A 16,943-nucleotide genomic window follows, 5' to 3' on the forward strand; every position below is an offset into this window, starting at 1 on the left:
AGAGTGGGAGGTGGGCTGTTTAGAAAGGGTAGTGAGTGGTGGGATGAAGAAGTAAGAGTATTAGTGAAAGAGAAGAGAGAGGCATTTGGACGATTTTTGCAGGGAAAAAATGCAATTGAGTGGGAGAAGTATAAAAGAAAGAGACAGGAGGTCAAGAGAAAGGTGCAAGAGGTGAAAAAAAGGGCAAATGAGAGTTGGGGTGAGAGACTATCAGTAAATTTTAGGGAGAATAAAAAGATGTTCTGGAAGGAGGTAAATAGGGTGCGTAAGACAAGGGAGCAAATGGGAACTTCAGTGAAGGGCGTAAATGGGGAGGTGATAACAAGTAGTGGTGATGTGAGAAGGAGATGGAATGAGTATTTTGAAGGTTTGTTGAATGTGTCTGATGACAGAGTGGCAGATATAGGGTGTTTTGGTCGAGGTGGTGTGCAAAGTGAGAGGGTTAGGGAAAATGATTTGGTAAACAGAGAAGAGGTAGTAAAAGCTTTGCGGAAGATGAAAGCCGGCAAGGCAGCAGGTTTGGATGGTATTGCAGTGGAATTTATTAAAAAAGGGGGTGACTGTATTGTTGACTGGTTGGTAAGGTTATTTAATGTATGTATGACTCATGGTGAGGTGCCTGAGGATTGGCGGAATGCGTGCATAGTGCCATTGTACAAAGGCAAAGGGGATAAGAGTGAGTGCTCAAATTACAGAGGTATAAGTTTGTTGAGTATTCCTGGTAAACTATATGGGAGGGTATTGATTGAGAGGGTGAAGGCATGTACAGAGCATCAGATTGGGGAAGAGCAGTGCGGTTTCAGAAGTGGTAGAGGATGTGTGGATCAGGTGTTTGCTTTGAAGAATGTATGTGAGAAATACTTAGAAAAGCAAATGGATTTGTATGTAGCATTTATGGATCTGGAGAAGGCATATGATAGAGTTGATAGAGATGCTCTGTGGAAGGTATTAAGAATATATGGTGTGGGAGGCAAGTTGTTAGAAGCAGTGAAAAGTTTTTATCGAGGATGTAAGGCATGTGTACGTGTAGGAAGAGAGGAAAGTGATTGGTAGGCATGTGTACGTGTAGGAAGAGAGGAAAGTGATTGGTTCTCAGTGAATGTAGGTTTGCGGCAGGGGTGTGTGATGTCTCCATGGTTGTTTAATTTGTTTATGGATGGGGTTGTTAGGGAGGTAAATGCAAGAGTCCTGGAAAGAGGGGCAAGTATGAAGTCTGTTGGGGATGAGAGAGCTTGGGAAGTGAGTCAGTTGTTGTTCGCTGATGATACAGCGCTGGCGGCTGATTCATGTGAGAAACTGCAGAAGCTGGGGACTGAGTTTGGTAAAGTGTGTGGAAGAAGAAAGTTAAGAGTAAATGTGAATAAGAGCAAGGTTATTAGGTACAGTAGGGTTGAGGGTCAAGTCAATTGGGAGGTGAGTTTGAATGGAGAAAAACTGGAGGAAGTGAAGTGTTTTAGATATCTGGGAGTGGATCTGTCAGCGGATGGAACCATGGAAGCGGAAGTGGACCATAGGGTGGGGGAGGGGGCGAAAATTTTGGGAGCCTTGAAAAATGTGTGGAAGTCGAGAACATTATCTCGGAAAGCAAAAATGGGTATGTTTGAAGGAATAGTGGTTCCAACAATGTTGTATGGTTGCGAGGCGTGGGCTATGGATAGAGTTGTGCGCAGGAGGATGGATGTGCTGGAAATGAGATGTTTGAGGACAATGTGTGGTGTGAGGTGGTTTGATCGAGTAAGTAACGTAAGGGTAAGAGAGATGTGTGGAAATAAAAAGAGCGTGGTTGAGAGAGCAGAAGAGGGTGTTTTGAAATGGTTTGGGCACATGGAGAGAATGAGTGAGGAAAGATTGACCAAGAGGATATATGTGTCGGAGGTGGAGGGAACGAGGAGAAGAGGGAGACCAAATTGGAGGTGGAAAGATGGAGTGAAAAAGATTTTGTGTGATCGGGGCCTGAACATGCAGGAGGGTGAAAGGAGGGCAAGGAATAGAGTGAATTGGAGCGATGTGGTATACAGGGGTTGACGTGCTGTCAGTGGATTGAATCAAGGCATGTGAAGCGTCTGGGGTAAACCATGGAAAGCTGTGTAGGTATGTATATTTGCGTGTGTGGACGTGTGTATGTACGTGTGTATGGGGGTTGGGCCATTTCTTTTGTCTGTTTCCTCGCGCTACCTCGCAAACCCGTGAGACAGCGACAAAGTATAAAAAAAAAAAAAAAAAAAATATATATATATATATATATATTTTTTTTTTTATACTTTGTCGCTGTCTCCCGCGTTTGCGAGGTAGCGCAAGGAAACAGACGAAAGAAATGGCCCAACCCCCCCCCATACACATGTATATACATACTTCCACACACGCAAATATACATACCTACACAGCTTTCCATGGTTTACCCCAGACGCTTCACATGCCTTGATTCAATCCACTGACAGCACGTCAACCCCGGTATACCACATCGCTCCAATTCACTCTATTCCTTGCCCTCCTTTCACCCTCCTGCATGTTCAGGCCCCGATCACACAAAATCTTTTTCACTCCATCTTTCCACCTCCAATTTGGTCTCCCTCTTCTCCTTGCTCCCTCCACCTCCGACACATATATCCTCTTGGTCAATCTTTCCTCACTCATCCTCTCCATGTGCCCAAACCACTTCACAACACCCTCTTCTGCTCTCTCAACCACGCTCTTTTTATTTCCACACATCTCTCTTACCCTTACGTTACTCACTCGATCAAACCACCTCACACCACACATTGTCCTCAAACATCTCATTTCCAGCACATCCATCCTCCTGCGCACAACTCTATCCATAGCCCACGCCTCGCAACCATACAACATTGTTGGAACCACTATTCCTTCAAACATACCCATTTTTGCTTTCCGAGATAATGTTCTCGACTTCCACAAATTCTTCAAGGCCCCCAGAATTTTCGCCCCCTCCCCCACCCTATGATCCACTTCCGCTTCCATGGTTCCATCCGCTGCCAGATCCACTCCCAGATATCTAAAACACTTCACTTCCTCCAGTTTTTCTCCATTCAAACTCGCCTCCCAATTGACTTGACCCTCACCCCTACTGTACCTAATAACCTTGCTCTTATTCACATTTACTCTTAACTTTCTTCTTCACACACTTTACCAAACTCAGTCACCAGCTTCTGCAGTTTCTCACATGAATCAGCCACCAGCGCTGTATCATCAGCGAACAACAACTGACTCACTTCCCAAGCTCTCTCATCCCCAACAGACTTCATACTTGCCCCTCTTTCCAGGACTCTTGCATTTACCTCCCTAACAACCCCATCCATAAACAAATTAAACAACCATGGAGACATCACACACCCCTGCCGCAAACCTACATTCACTGAGAACCAATCACTTTCCTCTCTTCCTACACGTACACATGCCTTACATCCTCGATAAAAACTTTTCACTGCTTCTAACAACTTGCCTCCCACACCATATATTCTTAATACCTTCCACAGAGCATCTCTATCAACTCTATCATATGCCTTCTCCAGATCCATAAATGCTACATACAAATCCATTTGCTTTTCTAAGTATTTCTCACATACATTCTTCAAAGCAAACACCTGATCCACACATCCTCTACCACTTCTGAAACCGCACTGCTCTTCCCCAATCTGATGCTCTGTACATGCCTTCACCCTCTCAATCAATACCCTCCCATATAATTTACCAGGAATACTCAACAAACTTATACCTCTGTAATTTGAGCACTCACTCTTATCCCCTTTGCCTTTGTACAATATATATATATATATATATATATATATATATATATATATATATATATATATATATATTTTTTTTTTTTTTTTTTTTTTTTTTATACTTTGTCGCTGTCTCCCGCGTTTCCGAGGTAGCGCAAGGAAACAGACGAAAGAAATGGCCCAACCCCCCCCATACACATGTATATACATACGTCCACACACGCAAATATACATACCTACACAGCTTTCCATGGTTTACCCCAGACGCTTCACATGCCTTGATTCAATCCACTGACAGCACGTCAACCCCGGTATACCACATTGCTCCAATTCACTCTATTCCTTGCCCTCCTTTCACCCTCCTGCATGTTCAGGCCCCGATCACACAAAATCTTTTTCACTCCATCTTTCCACCTCCAATTTGGTCTCCCTCTTCTCCTCGTTCCCTCCACCTCCGACACATATATCCTCTTGGTCAATCTTTCCTCACTCATTCTCTCCATGTGCCCAAACCACTTCAAAACACCCTCTTCTGCTCTCTCAACCACGCTCTTTTTATTTCCACACATCTCTCTTACCCTTACGTTACTCACTCGATCAAACCACCTCACACCACACATTGTCCTCAAACATCTCATTTCCAGCACATCCATCCTCCTGTGCACAACTCTATCCATAGCCCACGCCTCGCAACCATACAACATTGTTGGAACCACTATTCCTTCAAACATACCCATTTTTGCTTTCCGAGATAATGTTCTCGACTTCCACACATTCTTCAAGGCCCCCAGAATTTTCGCCCCCTCCCCCACCCTATGATCCACTTCCGCTTCCATGGTTCCATCCGCTCTCAGATCCACTCCCAGATATCTAAAACACTTCACTTCCTCCAGTTTTTCTCCATTCAAACTCACCTCCCAATTGACTTGACCCTCAACCCTACTGTACCTAATAACCTTGCTCTTATTCACATTTACTCTTAACTTTCTTCTTCCACACACTTTACCAAACTCAGTCACCAGCTTCTGCAGTTTCTCACATGAATCAGCCACCAGCACTGTATCATCAGCGAACAACAACTGACTCACTTCCCAAGCTCTCTCATCCCCAACAGACTTCATACTTGCCCCTCTTTCCAAAACTCTTGCATTTACCTCCCTAACAACCCCATCCATAAACAAATTAAACAACCATGGAGACATCACACACCCCTGCCGCAAACCTACATTCACTGAGAACCAATCACTTTCCTCTCTTCCTACACGTACACATGCCTTACATCCTCGATAAAAACTTTTCACTGCTTCTAACAACTTTCCTCCCACACCATATATTCTTAATACCTTCCACAGAGCATCTCTATCAACTCTATCATATGCCTTCTCCAGATCCATAAATGCTACATACAAATCCATTTGCTTTTCTAAGTATTTCTCACATACATTCTTCAAAGCAAACACCTGATCCACACATCCTCTACCACTTCTGAAACCACACTGCTCTTCCCCAATCTGATGCTCTGTACATCCCTTCACCCTCTCAATCAATACCCTCCCATATAATTTACCAGGAACACTCAACAAACTTATACCTCTGTAATTTGAGCACTCACTCTTATCCCCTTTGCCTTTGTACAATGGCACTATGCATGCATTCCGCCAATCCTCAGGCACCTCACCATGAGTCATACATACATTAAATAACCTTACCAACCAGTCAACAATACAGTCACCCCCTTTTTTAATAAATTCCACTGCAATACCATCCAAACCTGCTGCCTTGCCGGCTTTCATCTTCCGCAAAGCTTTCACTACCTCTTCTCTGTTTACCAAATCATTTTCCCTAACCCTCTCACTTTGCACACCACCTTGACCAAAACACCCTATATCTGCCACTCTATCATCAAACACATTCAACAAACCTTCAAAATACTCACTCCATCTCCTTCTCACATCACCACTACTTGTTATCACCTCCCCATTTGCGCCCTTCACTGAAGTTCCCATTTGCTCCCTTGTCTTACGCACTTTATTTACCTCCTTCCAGAACATCTTTTTATTCTCCCTAAAATTTAATGATACTCTCTCACCCCAACTCTCATTTGCCCTTTTTTTTCACCTCTTGCACCTTCCTCTTGACCTCCTGTCTCTTTCTTTTATACATCTCCCACTCAATTGCATTTTTTCCCTGCAAAAATCGTCCAAATGCCTCTCTCTTCTCTTTCACTAATACTCTTACTTCTTCATCCCACCACTCACTACCCTTTCTAATCAACCCACCTCCCACTCTTCTCATGCCACAAGCATCTTTTGCGCAATCCATCACTGATTCCCTAAATACATCCCATTCCTCCCCCACTCCCCTTGCTTCCATTGTTCTCACCTTTTTCCATTCTGTACTCAGTCTCTCCTGGTACTTCCTCACACAGGTCTCCTTCTCAAGCTCACTTACTCTCACCACCCTCTTCACCCCAACATTCACTCTTCTTTTCTGAAAACCCATACAGATCTTCACCTTAGCCTCCACAAGATAATGATCAGACATCCCTCCAGTTGCACCTCTCAGCACATTAACATCCAAAAGTCTCTCTTTCGCACGCCTGTCAATTAACACGTAATCCAATAACGCTCTCTGGCCATCTCTCCTACTTACATAAGTATACTTATGTATATCTCGCTTTTTAAACCAGGTATTCCCAATCATCAGTCCTTTTTCAGCACATAAATCTACAAGCTCTTCACCATTTCCATTTACAACACTGAACACCCCATGTATACCAATTATTCCCTCAACTGCCACATTACTCACCTTTGCATTCAAATCACCCATCACTATAACCCGGTCTCGTGCATCAAAACCACTAACACACTCATTCAGCTGCTCCCAAAACACTTGCCTCTCTTGATCTTTCTTTTCATGCCCAGGTGCATATGCACCAATAATCACCCACCTCTCTCCATCAACTTTCAGTTTTACCCATATTAATCGAGAATTTACTTTCTTACACTCTATCACATACTCCCACATATATATGGACGTATGTATATACATGTGTATGGGGGGGGTTGGGCCATTTCTTTCGTCTGTTTCCTTGCGCTACCTCGCAAACGCGGGAGACAGCGACAAAGTATAATAATAAATAATAATAAAGAGTAAATAAATAAGAGTAAATGTGAATAAGAGCAAGGTTATTAGGTACAGTAGGGTCGAGGGTCAAGTCAATTGGGAGGTGAGTTTGAATGGAGAAAAACTGGAGGAAGTGAAGTGTTTTAGATATCTGGGAGTGGATCTGTCAGTGGATGGAACCATGGAAGCGGAAGTGGATCATAGGGTGGGGGAGGGGGCGAAAATTTTGGGAGCCTTGAAAAATGTGTGGAAGTCGAGAACATTATCCCGGAAAGCAAAAATGGGTATGTTTGAAGGAATAGTGGTTCCAACAATGTTGTATGGTTGCGAGGCGTGGGCTATGGATAGAGTTTTTCGCAGGAGGATGGATGCGCTGGAAATGAGATGTTTGAGGACAATGTGTGGCGTGAGGTGGTTTGATCGAGTAAGTAACGTAAGGGTAAGAGAGATGTGTGGAAATAAAAAGAGCGTGGTTGAGAGAGCAGAAGAGGGTGTTTTGAAATGGTTTGGGCACATGGAGAGAATGAGTGAGGAAAGATTGACCAAGAGGATATATGTGTCGGAGGTGGAGGGAACGAGGAGAAGAGGGAGACCAAATTGGAGGTGGAAAGATGGAGTGAAAAGGATTTTGTGTGATCGGGGCCTGAACATGCAGGAGGGTGAAAGGAGGGCAAGGAATAGAGTGAATTGGAGCGATGTGGTATACAGGGGTTGACGTGCTGTCAGTGGATTGAATCAAGGCATGTGAAGCGTCCGGGGTAAACCATGGAAAGCTGTGTAGGTATGTATATTTGCGTGTGTGGACGTGTGTATGTACATGTGTATGGGGGAGGTTGGGCCATTTCTTTCGTCTGTTTCCTTGCGCTACCTCGCAAACGCGGGAGACAGCGACGAGGTATAAAAAAAAAAAAATATATATATATATATATATATATATATATATATATACACGTTGAGATGTATAGGTATGTATATGTGCATGTGTGGACATGTATGTATATACATGTGTATGTGGGTGAGTTGGGCCATTCTTTCTTCTGTTTCCTTGCGTTACTTTGCTAACGCGGGAGACAGCGACAAAGTATAATAAATAAAAATATTGTAATGTACAGGTATGTATATGTGCATGTGGACGTATATGGACCATTCATTCGTCTGTTTCCTTGCGCTACCTCACTGACGCAGGAGACAGTGATAAAGTATAATGAAATAAAGAATATATAGAAATACAACAAAAATTAAGGCAAAGTTATAGGAGGTTTAACCGTTAAAGTAATTAAGTTTACTTCTAGATGGCATTATTCAGAAAATTACCACTGTATGAGAATTAAGCTGAAAATAAAAAACATCAGCTTCTATCATTTACCTCATGACTCCCTGTTGCTTCTCCATGAGGTAAAATATATGGATGCTTACAGTATATCCATATGAGTGCTCAGTGCCCCAATCATGTCTTCAGTTGTATTCAATAAGGTAGGCAAATATTTTCATATATTTCTACTTGATTTCTTCTTAATATGAAACCTTCAGGAGAAGCCTAATAACATTTGAATGAAAATAAATTAAAGAAAAAAAAGCACCAAAGCTGGGTTGGTAGAGCACTCTCTGGGAGCAATACTTAGGGCTTAATACCCTCTTACCTCACGTGCTGCCTCCAGTTCATGCCTTGTTTTCTCATAAAGAGTTTGCAGCTCCTCTAATCTTGCTTGTAAACTCTCCTTTTCCTCTAAAACCATACCATTTTGTGCTGTCTGGTTGTTCTCACTGCTTGTCTGGTCTTTCTCCTGTTTCTCACTATCCATCTCCTGCTCTTTGGCATCACTGGACTCTGTGGTGTCCATGGTGATCTTATTGGTCTAAAATTATTGAAAAAAGTTCCCAGTACATAAAATCACGTCCAGATCAGCCCATTTTCCCCTACAATCAGCTCAAGTGTTTTCGATGAGTCTTGAGATTCTGTGAGGACACTGTTGTACTTTAACCTGTTTCAAATAAATGATAATGTTACTAAAAGCAAGATGAGGGATAATCATAAATTGTTCTGCACTTTATTACAGGCAACTCAGCCTTACAGACACAAGTTCCAAGCCATTGCTTATGTTGCATCCCTATTCACACCTAATCACTGGACAAATGTCTGTTCCACAAACATGACTGCACTATGAAACTAAGGTCATTAACCTAAATCTTCATAATTTTCCAAAATTCAAATTTGTTATCTAGCATTCTGAATAAATGAACTTTTACTATGATCAACAAGAGCACATAACATTTAACAAAAAGAGGTATGAGCACTATCTACTGATACAGAATTCCAAATGCCTTCTCCCACCTCAGAGAATGCCATGTCCAACGGGCAGGAACAAAGGGCAGGGAGAGTGATATATGTTATCTGATGTTATAAGTTTATCTCTGTAAGACGAGCACAGGACAAATGAGGATTAACCCCCAGAACCCCTGAGTAATGTTATGTTTCCTTTCCAACCCTGTGATTTCCAGTTTTTCAAATTATTTACAAAAAATTGCACCCAAATTTATCTCTGCAAATATATTCATTTTTTTTTTTTTTTTGCTTTGTCGTTGTCTCCCGCGTTTGTGAGGTAGAGCAAGGAAACAGACGAAAGAAATGGCCCAACCCACCCCCATACACATGTATATACATACGTCCACACACGCAAATATACATACCTACACAGCTTTCCATGATTTACCCCAGACGCTTCACATGCCTTGATTCAATCCACTGACAGCACGTCAGCCCCGGTATACCACATCGCTCCAATTCACTCTATTCCTTGCCCTCCTTTCACCCTCCTGCATGTTCAGGCCCCGATCACACAAAATCTTTTTCACTCCATCTTTCCACCTCCAATATCCTCTTGGTCAATCTTTCCTCACTCATTCTCTCCATGTGCCCAAACCATTTCAAAACACCCTCTTCTGCTCTCTCAACCACGCTCTTTTTATTTCCACACATCTCTCTCACCCTTACGTTACTTACTCGATCAAACCACCTCACACCACACATTGTCCTCAAACATCTCATTTCCAGCACATCCATCCTCCTGCGCACAACCCTATCCATAGTCCACGCCTCGCAACCATACAACATTGTTGGAACCACTATTCCTTCAAACATACCCATTTTTGCTTTCCCAGATAATGTTCTCGACTTCCACACATTCTTCAAGGCTCCCAGAATTTTCGCCCCCTCCCCCACCCTATGATCCACTTTCGCTTCCATGGTTCCATCCGCTGCCAGATCCACTCCCAGATATCTAAAACACTTCACTTCCTCCAGTTTTTCTCCATTCAAACTCACCTCCCAATTGACTTGACCCTCAACCCTACTGTACCTAATAACCTTGCTCTTATTCACATTTACTCTTAACTTTCTTCTTTCACACACTTTACCAAACTCAGTCACCAGCTTCTGCAGTTTCTCACATGAATCAGCCACCAGCGCTGTATCATCAGCAAACAACAACTGACTCACTTCCCAAGCTCTCTGATCCCCAACAAACTTCATACTTGCCCCTCTTTCCAAAACTCTTGCATTCACCTCTCTAACAACCCCATCCATAAACAAATTAAACAACCATGGAGACATCACACACCCCTGCCGCAAACCTACATTCACTGAGAACCAATCACTTTCCTCTCTTCCTACACGTACACATGCCTTACATCCTCGATAAAAACTTTTCACTGCTTCTAACAACTTGCCTCCCACACCATATATTCTTAATACCTTCCACAGATCATCTCTATCAACTCTATCATATGCCTTCTCCAGATCCACAAATGCTACATACAAATCCATATGCTTTTCTAAGTATTTCTCACATACATTCTTCAAAGTCTGTTGGGGATGAGAGAGCTTGGGAAGTGAGTCAGTTGTTGTTCGCTGATGATACAGCGCTGGTGGCGGATTCATGTGAGAAACTGCAGAAGCTGGTGACGGAGTTTGGTAAAGTGTGTGGAAGAAGAAAGTTAAGAGTAAATGTGAATAAGAGCAAGGTCATTAGGTACAGTAGGGTTGAGGGTCAAGTCAATTGGGAGGTGAGTTTGAATGGTGAAAAACTGGAGGAAGTGAAGTGTTTTAGATATCTGGGAGTGGATCTGTCAGCGGATGGAACCATGGAAGCGGAAGTGGATCATAGGGTGGGGGAGGGGGCGAAAATTTTGGGAGCCTTGAAAAATGTGTGGAAGTCGAGAACATTATCCCGGAAAGCAAAAATGGGTATGTTTGAAGGAATAGTAGTTCCAACAATGTTGTATGGTTGCGAGGCGTGGGCTATGGATAGAGTTGTGCGCAGGAGGATGGATGTGCTGGAAATGAGATGTTTGAGGACAATGTGTGGTGTGAGGTGGTTTGATCGAGTAAGTAACGTAAGGGTAAGAGAGATGTGTGGAAATAAAAAGAGCGTGGTTGAGAGAGCAGAAGAGGGTGTTTTGAAATGGTTTGGGCACATGGAGAGAATGAGTGAGGAAAGATTGACCAAGAGGATATATGTGTCGGAGGTGGAGGGAACGAGGAGAAGAGGGAGACCAAATTGGAGGTGGAAAGATGGAGTGAAAAGGATTTTGTGTGATCGGGGCCTGAACATGCAGGAGGGTGAAAGGAGGGCAAGGAATAGAGTGAATTGGAGCGATGTGGTATACAGGGGTTGACGTGCTGTCAGTGGATTGAATCAAGGCATGTGAAGCGTCCGGGGTAAACCATGGAAAGCTGTGTAGGTATGTATATTTGCGTGTGTGGACGTGTGTATGTACATGTGTATGGGGGGGGTTGGGCCATTTCTTTCGTCTGTTTCCTTGCGCTACCTCGCAAACGCGGGAGACAGCGACAAAGTATAAAAAAAAAAAAAAAAAATTCTTCAAAGCAAACACCTGATCCACACATCCTCTACCACTTCTGAAACCACACTGCTCTTCCCCAATCTGATGCTCTGTACATCCCTTCACCCTCTCAATCAATACCCTCCCATATAATTTACCAGGAATACTCAACAAACTTATACCTCTGTAATTTGAGCACTCACTCTTATCCCATTTGCCTTTGTACAATGGCACTATGCACGCATTCCGCCAATCCTCAGGCACCTCACCATGAGTCATACATACATTAAATAACCTTACCAACCAGTCAACAATACAGTCTCCCCCTTTTTTAATAAATTCCACTGCAATACCATCAAAACCTGCTGCCTTGCTGGCTTTCATCTTCCGCAAAGCTTTTACTACCTCTTCTCTGTTAACCAAATCATTTTCCCTAACCCTCTCACTTTGCACACCACCTCGACCAAAACACCCTATATCTGCCACTCTATCATCAAACACATTCAACAAACCTTCAAAATACTCACTCCATCTCCTTCTCACATCACCACTACTTGTTATCACCTCCCCATTTGCGCCCTTCACTGAAGTTCCCATTTGCTCCCTTGTCTTACGCACTTTATTTACCTCCTTCCAGAACATCTTTTTATATATTCATATAACTGAAAAAATAACTTCAGAAGTATATTTCATACACTGTCTTTACTCAGATAACATGCAGGGGTTTTGTGAATGTGCTTAAATAATGTGGGCGTAATGACTGTCAAGTGAGGTGCCACTGTGCATGTTTTTTGTCTATATCACCTATCAAAAAAAAAAAAAAATTATTATTATCATGTTTACTTCATATAATAAATAATCTATTGCTGAAATCAATGTGATTCATTGATTTTTTTGTAACAGCAAAATTATGAAACTTGTAATATTACCAGCTGCACAGTTAGTCAGTAATGTCAAGGTAAGTACAAGCAATACTGCCTCCACCTTTGCCAGCTACACCTCCTGCCTCATCTTGGTCAACTTTCACAGTAGGAAGAGTTAGAGTTCAGAATATCACTCTCCACAAGTTCTGACAATGGATCATCGTTGTCAGGTAATTCAAGATCTACCTGGTCCTCTAAATCTAGTAAGAGCTACTCAATTTTCTTCCAATGGAACTCATGAGAATGTACTGATTGGCATGGCAGGAAGATGACTGACTGAGAAATTATCATGCACTGCCACCTTGTTAGCCACCTAGGCTGGGTGTACAGCCTTGAAAAAGAGGTATGAAACTTGAATCAATTCACATCTGAAGGAATTGTCTGACTCGCATAAATATTCATCTAGAAATTCTAAGGGGTTAAGCATTCATTTTTTCCTTCTTTTCAAACTTTATCAACATTTCCCATGTTAGCATGGTAGTGCCAGGAACAGACAAAGAAAGGACACATTCACTCACATCCAATATCTAGCTGTCATGTGTAATACACTGAAACTGCAGCTCCTTATCCACAACCAAGCCCCAAACACCTTTCCATGGTTTACCCCAGAGACTTCTAATTCCCTGGTACAGCCCATTCAGAGTATGTCAACCCCACTATACCACATTACTCCAGTTCACTCCATTTTATGCAGGCCTTGCGCCCTCCTGCATGTTTAGGCCCCGACCGCTCAATATCTTTTTCACTCCATCCTTCCATCTCCAACTTAGTCACCTCTATCAACCTTTCCTTACTCACCCAAGACCTGCCACTCTATCAGACACATTCAACAGTCCTTCAAAATACTGCTGGGTCATGACATTCCTGCCTCTCCCTTGAAATGGTGGTCTACTAGGCTGGGCCACAAGCAGCCCACATACACACAAGTCCAAAGAATAGATAAAATTTTGCTAGTGCCATGGAAAACATTGGATACGTAAAACTTGATGCAGTGGTCAGTAAATTGGTATACATTATTCTAAGCTTGTCAACTTACAACCATGGTAGGCAAGGGGCCCCTAGAGGTACAGTAATTCATTTCCTTACACAAAACTTCCATGATCACTGCTATAAGCTGTTTTGTGTTGTCCAATATCATAAATTCATTCTTAATAAAAAATGGTTGTATTCAATTTTAAGAAAATATGACATTTTATTCATAATTCCACCATAACCAATTTCTAGGAAAACATCCTTAGCTTGCCCATGGCCTTTCTAAAAGCTCCTTTAGTAAAGACCCTCACAAAAACTGTGATATTCAGTATAACATAGAATAATACTGTAAGATTATGATTGTGGCATGAGGCAATCCCAAGTATTAGTAATACATGGTAAATACAAGAATCATCTCTCCAATCTAATCTTTGAAAAATACCCAGAGAATTAAGTGTGAGTTGTGTCGAAGCCTAACAAAACTCACACTAGAATGACCCAAACATCCTATATGTAATGAATATCTAATGTCATTTGAAAAAAGAATCTAAACGTTATTTGCATTAACTTGTAACTTGGTTTGTTCTCTTATCATGTCTAGTGTACAGTATGGGTGTTCACTTCTTCCTACCACATAAAACCAGTATGGAATAAAAATGAAATTAATATCTTTGTTATACTTTAAATCTGACATTCAGAATGAAAATAAATATCGGACCCTGGAGGAAATCAAGTGAGATCTCACAGGATCACTTACAATACACTATTGCTTCACTTACTGTTACCTCACAAACCAGGCTCCCCGTCCATATTACTTCTACTAGTAATAGGAGTCTATTAGTATACGATTCAAACAAATCTATAATTCATTTCTTTGGTGCCCCTAAACTGACACCTGGCCTAAAGTTTGACCTATTGGTGCCTATTAGTCGTCAAATAAAACTGACCTTAATAGTGCTGGGTAAAAACGTTTGATCCATAAATGAAAGCAATCCAGCAGTATAGAGTTTGACTTAGCATGATGACAGGTAAAACAAACTATGCTTATAAACTTAGGCAAACCATACCAAACTGGAAATTGATTAAAAAAAAAAAAGACATGTACACTGCACAAATACCAGTACCTTTATAAGATCAATGAAGAACTTAACAACTTTTTGACATCAATTTACCAACGATGGAAGTAGAGCTACGAGAAATTTACAGTACACCCAAGCCAGAGTGGTGATTCTGGGGTCCGGTTTCAGGTATGGACTAACTCGCATCATCAACACACGGTAAAATTTATTGAAATACCGATAACCTTTCTTATTCACAATTACTAGCAATTTAGTCTTTCTGAATAAGAAGAGCAATTAAAAACTGAGCTAAAGTCAAGTCATCTGAAATCAATTGGTCAATTAAATCATTTTCATAATTCGATGTTAGCACACGATTGGTTAAGCTTCGACCCTTAATGAAATAATCATGACAAACTTTCTATCATTAAAGTTTACGACAGAAGAAACTTGGATGTGAAACTCATCAGCACAATTCCAATAAAACAATATGAGATAAAAGCAACATATCATACCATATGTATAACATCTCCGGGAAAAAAGTGCCATTTTCATTAGTTCTAAATTTAAGTAACATTATTAGTACTGAATGATGCCACTATTACTATTGATAATAACTATAATCATATGGGCAATAAGAAACTGACAAAACAAAGACCGTAGGACAAAGTGCTATAAATGTTTATCATCCCAAAAATATGAAAAGGAAATTCATTGTACCTAAACTTTACAAAATTATAAAACAGTACCACAGAGAATTATAACCGTATCAAAATTATACAAAATTATATCATAATGACATTACACAACAATATAGCCTACTATAAAATAATGTTTAAAAGAAATACCTTGACCGTTGCAAAACTTGCCTGCTATTGGTATGGGCACTAACAAAGTAGTCATTTCATTCAGAGCATCTGTGTACTTAAACACATCCTTTCCAACCACTCATAAGTAGGGTCATATCATGGCGTTAAATGACAAAATATCATCAACCGGTACTCAACACCAAATCATTTATGGCAACATCTTTTCCTAGTACCATCATAGCTGTATCATTCGTATATGAACGATACGATATATTTCAACCTTCCATGTCACTGATATGCAAAAAAAAAAAAAAAAAATTGCCCAATATATTACCCTAAAACAACCTCATTATCTTATCGAGTTGAGGCATCTTTATGTTGTTACCTTGGACGGCAAAAGTAAGGGAACGCCTTAACCTAGGTCATTTCATGAAAATTCTCTCTCTCTCTCTCTCTCTCTCTCTCTCTCTCTCTCTCTCTCTCTCTATACATAATATATATATATATATATATATATATATATATATATATATATATATATATATATCCATTATATTTAATCGCTGTTTCCCGTGTTAGCGAGGTAGCACAAGGAAACAGACGAAAGAATGGCCCAACGCACACATGTATATACATAATTGTCCACACACGCGCATATACATACCTATACATTTTAACGCATACATACATATACAAACACAGAGATATACATATACAGTCATGTACATATTCATATTTACTGCCTTCATCCAAATCCGTCACCACCCCGCCACATGATATCGCCCCCCCCCCCCAAAAAAAAAAGAAGAGCTAAGAAAAGACAAAAAAGCCACATTCATTCACACTGTCTCTAGCTATCATGTGTTATGTACCGTAACCACAGCTCCCTTTCCATATCCAGGCCCCACAAAACTTTCCATGGTTTACCTCAGATGTTTCACATGCCCTGGTTCAGTCTATCGACAGCACGTCGACCCCGGTATACCACACAGTTCCAATTCACTATATTCCTTGCATACCGCGCACTTTCCTGTATGTTCCAGGCCCCGATTGCTAAAAATCAGTTTCACTCCATCCTTGCACCTCCAATTTGATCTCCCGCTTCTTTCTTCCCTCCACCTCTGACACATATATCCTCTTTGTCAACCTCTCCTTGCTCATTCTCTCCTTATGTCCAAACCATTTCAACACAACACAAGTTTAACGAATGTATCCATAGTGTGGACAAAGGCAAGTGTCCGAATTACAGAAGTATGACTATTGGGTGTACCTGATAGGTTCTACGGAATACTAGCGATTGAGACGATGAAGTCATGTACAGAATATCAGATTGGGGAGAAACAATGTGGTTGTGGGAGTGGTGGTGGATGTGTGGATAAAGTTTTTGATTTAGAAAATGTTAGCATGAATACTTACAGAAACTGAAGGATTTGTAGGTGGTATTAGTGCATCTAGAGAAAGCTTTTGATAAGA

At 41.3% G+C, this 16,943-nt stretch overlaps 1 protein-coding gene across 7 annotated transcripts in view; it reads right to left on the reverse strand.

The window, feature by feature from the left end:
* Positions 1–15,699, reverse strand: part of LOC139753122 (uncharacterized) — a 122,428-nt gene extending 106,729 nt beyond the window's left edge. For 2 of the 7 annotated variants that reach the window (XM_071669231.1, XM_071669224.1), the window contains exons 1-2: positions 14,728–14,884; positions 8,507–8,848 (exon numbers count right to left, since the gene is read on the reverse strand). In XM_071669231.1, the coding sequence (XP_071525332.1) occupies positions 8,507–8,707 (201 nt within the window). In that variant the 5' untranslated portion in view covers positions 8,708–8,848; positions 14,728–14,884. Of the gene's footprint in view, positions 1–8,506; positions 8,849–14,727; positions 14,965–15,176; positions 15,195–15,509 lie in introns of those variants that run through there. The other 5 variants (XM_071669225.1, XM_071669226.1, XM_071669228.1 and 2 more) reach the window with 5 other exon arrangements.
* Positions 15,700–16,943: the final 1,244 nt, after the last annotated feature.

Source organism: Panulirus ornatus, chromosome 14 (genome assembly GCF_036320965.1).
Source record: "Panulirus ornatus isolate Po-2019 chromosome 14, ASM3632096v1, whole genome shotgun sequence".
NCBI lineage: Eukaryota > Metazoa > Arthropoda > Malacostraca > Decapoda > Palinuridae > Panulirus > Panulirus ornatus.